The sequence below is a fragment of the Chinchilla lanigera genome, unplaced genomic scaffold (assembly GCF_000276665.1).
Source record: "Chinchilla lanigera isolate Chin_1 unplaced genomic scaffold, ChiLan1.0 scaffold00015, whole genome shotgun sequence".
In the NCBI taxonomy this organism is placed as follows: domain Eukaryota; kingdom Metazoa; phylum Chordata; class Mammalia; order Rodentia; family Chinchillidae; genus Chinchilla; species Chinchilla lanigera.
Window position 1 is genome coordinate 12,817,920 of NW_004955416.1, and position 9,168 is coordinate 12,827,087.

The following is a 9,168-nucleotide window of genomic DNA, read 5'->3' on the forward strand; positions in this document are numbered from 1 at the left end:
GGGACTTCTTTCAACCTCTTCTGTTCTTGAAATCTTTTTACATGTGACTCAGAGATGTAAACGTCAGGAAGATGGCATGAGAGGAGTTCAGTGGGGGTCTGTTCTAGATCTTGCAACTCACACTCTGAAGCACAGCCCCAGGGATCAGACTGCTTAGGGTTCCCACTGGAATAACAGCCAGATGGCAACACTCAAGACCCCCAAGCACAACAAAAATAAGCCACCCACATTTATAAGGATGCCACTGAATATCAAAGTAAATTTATTTCTGAATTACTTAAGGATCATAAAAGAGAAGCATCAACTCATATTATAAAAACAGTAGTGAAATACAGTACACAGGGATGTCATCTGGACGATAACAAAAGTAAAACAGCAAATGAAAAACAGTAACTTTTAACTTTAAATACAAAGGTGGAGCAATTTAATAAGAAATTTTGTTAGTAAGAAAAATATATGTTCCATGTTTTTATTACATACTGTACAAAATAAAATATTGCACCTTTAAGTCATATAATAAATATATACAGAGAATATTTTACGAATGATCTTTCTCTTAATTTAATAACCTTCCACAATCAAATGTGATTGACGATCAACAACTCACAGGCTGGTGTGTTCTCCCCACTCCCGAATCTGTTCCCTGTCACCAAACCCTCCACATACAGTAGTGCTAATCCCAGTGTCAGTGAGGTTGCAGTCAGAACAGAAGCGACGTTGTGCTCAGCGTATAACAGAGACGCACGAGCCTGTCCATGCACAGATCCCAAGCAGGGCGCTTGGTGACGGGGAGCAAGGCCCAGTACAGCCTGCCTCACAGACGTGGCTGCCAGCAGGCTGTAAGCAGCAGGGTGCAGGCAGCCAGGACACTGAAGGAAAAAGTATGACCACCTAGTTGGGGGTTGTGCCTTCTAAAGCCACAATGAGTAGAATACCAGGAAAAGGTTCTCATAATCAAACCAGCTTTGGAGCTTATGGTTTGGTGCTGGCCTGAACCTGTGTCAGCAGCAACATTCATTCCAGACCTCACCTCCACCCTGACACCATGACCAGCGCCAGCCTTGGCCCCAGCCTGAACCCCACCCAGCTCTGTCCTAACCTGGCCTTCACCTGAACTCTGACCCCTAGAGCCAACTCTAACCTTCACCCCAACTTAACTTCCTTTCTTATCTAACCCAATTTTAGCTGTAGCCTAAAACTAAAACTAATCCCCAATTTTCCCCAAGGTCTAACCCAAACCCTACCTCTACCTCTTGATCCCCAAAGTGTCACCTCCATCCAACCCAAATTTACTTTGGATTTATTGAAGAATCCACTCAAATCAAGAGTTATTTACAATAAACAATTCTTTTTCAACTACCACATTTCTCATTTAGATTATTTTCTTATAAACTTTCCAAAATAAAAATCCTCAGGAAGGCTACTCCACACATAAATTAGGTCTAATAAGGATCTGAATTACCATTTTGTGCAAGAGAATAGTGCTTAGAAAAAGTTTCATTCACAGCTCTTAGAAGAAAACTGTCAATATACTTCAAAATCAATAGAAAAGATGAACTTCCCTCTTCTTTGATTTCCAAGATGCCTGGTTTGGTCATGAATAGATTTCTGTATTTGTGAAAGAGGCAGCAACAATCACTGTGTTCCCTTGCACGAGTGCCCTAAGAGCAAGGATCAGGTGCTGTCCCCTTGGGTCCACTGGTGTCATACACCTGTCCAGGGAGATTCTTACTTTCACAGACTGAAGGATCTATGAAAATGCCATGAGCCACAACATCTGAACAACTACTGGCCCAAGCGTTAAAACTGTAAGTACCTTATAAACTTCTTGAATCTCTGTAGCTTGAGAGAAGAAGGAGTCAGCAGTTACTGCATTTCCCAAGGCTTCAGGACACACTGCTCTGTGCTAGGCTGTGAGTCACATTTCGTGATGAAGCAATCCTGATCTTGGTGGTTTCTCTATCAGGTGGACAGGAAGGGTTCCAAGTGCACTGGCTCATGTGCTGTGGCGTTTTTGTTAATCCAAGAATACAACATTTATAGGAGTTGAACTGAAAACCAACCATGGGAAAATTTCACCTTATACAATCTTAAGAGTGGTGTTCTGCATTAACCTCGGTTTAATCACAGAATCGACAGTCTTCGGGAAATACGTGTTTTTCAACCAGAGACACGGGTATGAGACCTTTTATGTTGTTCCTTTCTAACTGGGGCGGCGTCACAACCCTGCCAAAGGTTTCCCTTCTTGGCACGAGCGGCAGCACCTTTGTTTGTGGAGGTCCAGGGAACACAAGTTAAGATGCTTCACGAACATACAGTAGTGAGTTGTGTCGGTGCAGTCCCCTGCAGGAAAAGGACAGCAAATCCTTAGCCCGTGGCACATTAGAGAACTAGTAAGAAAGTCATCTGCACCAACCAAAAGCCATAATATGGGGGAAAGGAATGAAGGGAAGAAACAAGCCTGGGTTTGGGCTGTGGCACTGGAATCAGAAGTGCGCTAGACTCACTTCTGGCTCAATCAAGTGGCCTCACAAAGCTCTGGGACCTCATACGTCCTCTAGCCACACAGCTCCTCTCAGCTCAGAGAAGTAGCCCTGAGCATCTGCGGGTTTAATGGAGCCCTGGAGTATTTATTGTGTCCCTACCAAAGCTATGGATCTGCTCTCTAGAATAGTAACATACAATGACATTTGCTATGGGTAGGATGTGATACAAAAATAGTGTGAATACTTACATTTTAAAACTGTGTCATAATAAAAGACACATTGCCATTAACCTCTCTCAGAATCCCCCCTTCGTTTTGAACACACCTGTCCATCATACTTGCCACTTTTTCAAGCAGTTCTAGAAATCCTCTCAATCCTCTTTTGTGAATGTCTTTCGTTTTGCCATCAAGGCTACTTTAATGTCCTGAATCAATTCAGAATGTTTAGCTTTCTTGATTATTGTGGCTTTGGGGACAAGCCAGAAGTCATGTAGTGCCAGATCCAGTGGATAAGACGGGCGAGGGCTCACTGTACTGATTTTACAATTCTGCCTTTCCAATGGATGGCACTCAGCAGCTGCATCATCACATTTTTGATCACTCTTTATAAAGACCCTCAAGAAAGAGGACTTCCAGAGCTGCTTCGGAAAGTGGTGAGAAAGATAGGATAAGTGTGCTCAAAGCAAGGGGGTGTATTTCAAAGGGGAGTCACGGCAATCTATCTTTTACTGTAATACATTTTTAAAAATTTAAACATTCACCATATATCTTGTTTCCTATAACTTCAGCCTGTGGGCACAGCTCCTAAGCCCAGCCACTGCTTCTCTGGCTCCACAGAGGAAGCTGCCAGGCTCAGAAGAGGGCACACAGGAAGGCCTGACTGAACCAGCTGGTCCTTCCCTGTAGAACATGAATGTGCCGATCTGTCCCAGGACATCACATCCCCTTTGACTCCCCTTCTGACGTGACTGAGGAGGGAGGCCAGGCCACGGGCCAGCAGTGGTACCTGAGAGGGTACATACTATCGCAGGAAGGCCCGAGGCAGTGCCGCCAGGAAGTCGGCTTCTTTCTTGGAGTGCAATGACTGTTGGCCACAGGCTTGCAGCTCTGCGTGTGGACACAGTCCACCTTCCGAGACTGGAAGCCACGACCACAGGCTGCCGTGCAAGGCCTCCAGGGCCCTGTGCGCCAGCACACCTCACAGGCCCCGGATGTGCAGTTCCTCCGGAGGGCAGGTCTGGAATGGAATGGAAACAAAATATGAGCAAGGAGCGGCAGGGCAAAGGCATTTGCCCTACTATGTATTCCAGTGCAAAGGCTTGACAGTTAGGGTCCTATTCATCAGGACACTGGTGGGCACTATCCACAGTAGTAGTCTAATCATGACCATGACAAAAATAACTGGATGACTTCAGAACACAGCTAATTTAAAGCCACTGAAATGACTATAAGTCCACCCAATTGCTTTAGATATAGTGGAGAGGATCTGGAAGCTGCCACAAATACATGATAGAAGGAAAAGAGGGAAGATCTATTTTTTAAAAATTTAATCTGGTACACATTAAAGCCTTTTTATGGGTATGAGGAAGTGAAATGAACAAATAAAGTTCAAAACTATGGTGGGAACCGACAAGGAGCCGAACTGCCAAGTGGCAGCATGAACCACTGCCACGAAGACAACAGCCAAGGTGGGCACTCACACCAAGACCCAAGGCGGAGCTGCCTCTGGGAAGAGCTTTCCTCCCCCACCGATGGCAAGCATGAGGCCTCTTTCTTCCACAATTCCAGTTCACACTGAGCCATCCCTTGCTTCCATGCTATGCAATCCATAATGACAATGACAGTGTCCCTTCCATGGGACTGACAGTCCCTGTCTAGATGCAGCCTGGCAAAAAAGGCTCGGGCTGCAAACCCCATGCTTCCACTGACTTCCAACAATAGGCCACACATACACCAAAAATAGTCCCTCCTGACTGAGCTGCAGCGGATCAGTTTAGGCAACCAGGAGAATTATAAACTATAATGTCACCAAGAAACCACTTCAAATCTGTTAACAAGCTTTAAGTTTGCTGTTTTTATAAGCACTTGAAACGCCCTCCCATATGAGAAGCAATCGCCTGTGCGCCATCTTGTCTCCTCACAGGAACACTGGGCTCCACCCAAGCTTGTAACTGGGAACTACTCCAGGCTACTGCTTGGGAAGCAGAATACACCTCCCACTCTCCTGCCTTCTCCAGCAGAAACTCAATGGTCTCTGACTTCTGAGCAGATGTTTATCCTGGAGGGTATGGGAGGGTGGCATATCTGTTGTGTTCCCCAGGGCAAGGACCTTGGGAGATGTCTTGGTGCTGAATGAGAAGTCTCTCCAGCCCCAAAGCTGAGTAGAAGAGGCCCCAGGTTGAGCTGGTTCAATAACTGCCCTTCTCTTAGGAACCTGGCAGTTACTGGAACAAGACATATAAACTTGAGCTGGGTTACACAGGTAGAGAAAAAGACTTTTCAGACATAGCAAAGACTAAATTAAAAACACATACACCAGCATGGATGAAAGAGAGAAAACAAAATGCCTTTTTCTTGGTTTTAGTCCTTCCTGAGGACTGACTGCCATCTTCTTTGGAGTCTTTAAGATATTTCTGCACTCCTACTAATGGCTCCTTATCAGGGTACACAAAGCTATAAGAAACGTTGAAACACCACTGGGAATTGTCATAGCCTGAACTTCTGTAAGAAAATTGTGACAGCCTGAACTTGTCTAAGAAAAAGTATGACCCAGTATTACACAGAATGGGAAGCGATACTTATATTAGCCAGTAGAGGGAGACTCTACCAAAGAGTTCACCAGACAATATGGTTCCACCCATCTGTTCATAAGGTTTAGCGTGGTGGTTAGGGGAGGGTTGTCCTGTTGACTGCTTCCATTTTCCCCAGTGGGTCTGAATCTGAGGGGCTTAAAACTGTCACTCTGAACAACAAAGATTAAATACTCATCAGCGATCTCCCTATGCAGAGATCAGCTTTTCTCCTGGAAAAGGTTAAACAAATATTCAAAAAATACCCAAAGTATATATTTAAGAGGATACCAATTGTTATAATAAGTGTTGGGTGCTTTCATCAGTCACAAACCCCTTGCCCTTTTTCCATAAATCATTCCACATTGACTTATTTTTGTCCTATAGGGCCTTAGCTAACACAACCTTCTCCTCTGACGGTGGGCAAGGCCGTCCTACGGACAAGGGCTGAGTCTCACAGGGAGCACAGAAGCTGGAGCCCAGCTCAGCTCACAGGCGGGTCCTTCGGGATACAGTAAGGGAACACACAGCTGGCCCAGCAGAGGGCACCATTTCATCCAGCCAGCAGGGGTGGGTGAGCTGGGGCACAGTCTGGGCATCGAGCTCTGCACACAGCACTCTGAGTTTCTCTGTATGCAGGCATGGCAGCTGTTTCTACCAGCCTTCCTTGGTTTCTTGTTCCCAGTCAGTGGTATTTCCTAGGCCACACGGAGGATTTTGGTTTGTCATCTTCTTAGGAACAACCAAAGCCTCCAAAATGACTTTAATCTAGCAGGGACTTGGTGGTATGATCAGATTTGCCTCCTGGAACACGTGCTCGGCTGCAGTACAGGAGCTGGGTTGGAAACAAGCATCGGTGGGTGGAGGGAGCCCAGCAGGGTGGCCGCAGCAGCTGTGACCAGGTGCGAGATGGCCAGGTGGCCTGGCCAAGGGTAACAGTGGAAAAATGGAAAAAGAAGATGGGTTCAAGAAAAAAAAAAATCAAGGAGCCAAAGTGCATCTAATATAAAAAGTAATCAGAAAGGTACAAATTATGATGAGATATAATTTCTCACTTATCAGATTGGCAAAAACTTTTTGAATGAGTGAAAGCGTATGTAATGTTGGTGAAGACAGGGGCAAGTCTCACATAGTGGTAGTGAAGGCATTTTGATGGCGGTTTGGTAGTATCCAGATGAATATGCTTATCAATTTAATTCTGTAACTAAAAGTTTATCCCATTAAAGTACTTCCTTTCATGCATAAAGATATATGTTCCAGGATGTTAAGTGCAGCACTTGTTTGTAATAGCAAAAAAATACGAAACAATCAAACGTCCATTGCAATGGAATAATAGAATATTAAATACAGCAATTAAAAAACACAAGGTCAATCTTTGATAACTGACCCGGGAAAATAGTATGTATTTTTAGGTAGAAAAAGCAAATTTCAGAAAAGTAAGTAAGGCAGGTTAACATAAAAAGCTCAACCCACTCATAGGTATTTGTGTTGTAAATACCTCTTTGCAAATGCAAAGGGATCTGTGTGTGGTCTCTATGGTCTCAGCAAACTGGGAGCCGAGGTTGGATATGGAAAATGTTCCCAACAGAAGAGTTCTGGCTTGCAGCTGTATCAGGGGGAATACAAAATGCAGCTAACTCTCCCTGCCAAACCTTCCTGCAGGATTAAAATGGTAACCAAGCCAGCTGTCAAGATCATCCTGCTTTCTCCACCAACACTCAGGATGCGGAGGAGGAAAGAACAGCTAGATGTGGAACTGCTTGGACACAGACACTATGCTAGTCATAAGGTCACCCAGGTGATGATAACCTATTTTGCAGATTGGGGTAGCTAGGCAATCCAAGGTCATACAACAGGAGAGTGATGGGACACCATAGACCCCCAGCTTGTGTGCTCTCTGGGCTGTCCTCCCACTGGCTGCTGGCAGGCTACCATTCTCTGGAGTGCAGGAGCTGCCAGATGGGAAAAGCCTAGGTTTCTGGATGACCCTATAGGCAAAGCTCTGCTCTCTACACCACCTTCCTGTTCATTTTAGATGTGACAAAAACAACTCCTCTCTCGGTTGAGCCCTTCACAAATAAAGGTTTATTTTATTTTCAGAGGAATCAGCATGCCAACACCCTGATCAAAGCAGTTTCAAAATAGGGGAATAAAACAGTTCATGAGAACACTGGGAAGATTTAATCTGTAAAACTAAATGAGATATTTCATACCAAGTTTTTCTAGAGAGAAAAATCTTTTGTCCATTCTCACCGTTACCCTCTTTCCCCTTCTAGGATGCTTGCTTTCTGTGCTTAACATCCAAATAACTGCAATTATAAATAGTTCATATGGACTAATAGTTCAGAAGAGCATATACCACTGAGGACAGCTCTAAACACAGCATAATTTAATAGGAATCATCAGTTATGAGAAGTGGTAGGCCAGACGTGGTGCGCTCCTGTAATCTCAGCACTTGGGAGGCTGAGGCAGGAGGATCACTGTGAGCTCAAGGCCAGCTTGGGCTACAAAGTGAGTTCAAGGCTAGCCTCAATTACACAGTGAAACAGTGTCTCAAAAAAAAGGAAGGAAGGAAGAAAGAGAAAAGAAATGGTAAACCTAACAACAATTTCATTTCCAGGTAGCTTGGGTCCCTGAGTGAGGCAGTTGGAGTCCAGGCTGCCCCGGGGTAGGCCCCCCAGTACCTCTTGTCCTCGCAGTCAGAGTCAGAGCTGTTGTGGGGTCCACACGCTGCGTGATGCTGCTGTGTCCTTGCCACACGGCCCAGGCAGCGTCCAGGACACTGGGGAACAGAAGCAAACGTAGTGTGGGCCACTCCTCTGTGTGCGCAAGGTCATGGCGGGGAGGACAGCCTAAGGCCAGGCGCAAGGAGGACCACTGTCCAGTGGGGTGGGAGAGGGTCAGAGGCCGGCTCCACAACCCAGACGCCCCTTTGGCAAGGCCAGGAAGACACCCACGGTTTCTCCTCCCCTCTTTAGTCCAATCTTAAATCAATTGGGCTTAATAAGCCCCGAAATACCTATGCTTAAAGCCAAAAGTGATTGCCAAGTTTAGGCTTTTCTGCTCAGAGCAAAATGGTGGCTGGTGTGCTAAGGTGAATTCAATTACAGGGAAACAATGTCTTCAAAGTGTGACGTGCTGCTCTTCAATTTTTACAGTCATAATACCTATTAACTTTTCCTTATAATGTTTTCTATGTTTGAAAAGGTCTTTCCCATTATGATAGTTTTAACATTATAGTTTTATTTGCATTTCATTGTTTTCACAATTAGCTCTTTATCAGGTCAGAATTTAATTTGGTATGTACTATGTGTCTAGTCCCTGGTTCAACTTATTTTTCTTATTAGAGACAAAGAAGTTTTCTCCACTTTTAGGAAAGCTAACAGCTTTGTTGAGCATAATTCATGCAAACCCACCATTTAATTTGCCCAGTCTCATGGTTTTCAGAGTTGCCTTACCACAATCAATTTTAGAACATTAATATTGTCCCCAAAGAAATGCAATAGAATAGCCTTTAGATCTCACCCCAAATCTTTCTACTGCCTCTGCCCCCAGGCTAGGCAACCATGGGTCTACTTTTAGTCTCTATTGTGGACACTGCATACACAGAATCATACAGTGTGAGGCGCTCGGTCTTCCTTTTCTCAACATAGGGCTCAAGGATCCTCCATGCTGGACAGTGTACCAGCACTTTGTTCCGTTTAATAGCAAAAATAACATTCTACCATATAAACACCCCAGTTTATCTACTTATCAGTGCTTCCTCCTTTGATAATTGTGGGTCATGATTATTTGTGTTGTTTCTACTTTTTGGCTATTGTTGATAATTCTGCTATGAACATTTATGTACAAGTTTTTGTACAGACTTATGTTTTCATTTCTCTTGGAGATATA

At 44.5% G+C, this 9,168-nt stretch overlaps 1 protein-coding gene across 4 annotated transcripts in view; it reads right to left on the reverse strand.

Moving 5' to 3' along the window:
• Window positions 1-233: 233 nt before the first annotated feature.
• The window catches only part of Adamtsl3 (ADAMTS-like 3), a 314,808-nt gene continuing 305,873 nt past the window's right edge, over window positions 234-9,168 (reverse strand). For 3 of the 4 annotated variants that reach the window (XM_013512536.1, XM_005381454.2, XM_013512535.1), the window contains exons 28-30: window positions 7,959-8,056; window positions 3,508-3,722; window positions 234-2,343 (exon numbers count right to left, since the gene is read on the reverse strand). In XM_013512536.1, coding sequence (XP_013367990.1) covers window positions 2,219-2,343; window positions 3,508-3,722; window positions 7,959-8,056 — 438 coding nt within the window. In that variant the 3' untranslated portion in view covers window positions 234-2,218. Of the gene's footprint in view, window positions 2,344-3,491; window positions 3,723-7,958; window positions 8,057-9,168 lie in introns of all 4 variants that reach the window. The other variant, XM_013512537.1, reaches the window with a different exon arrangement.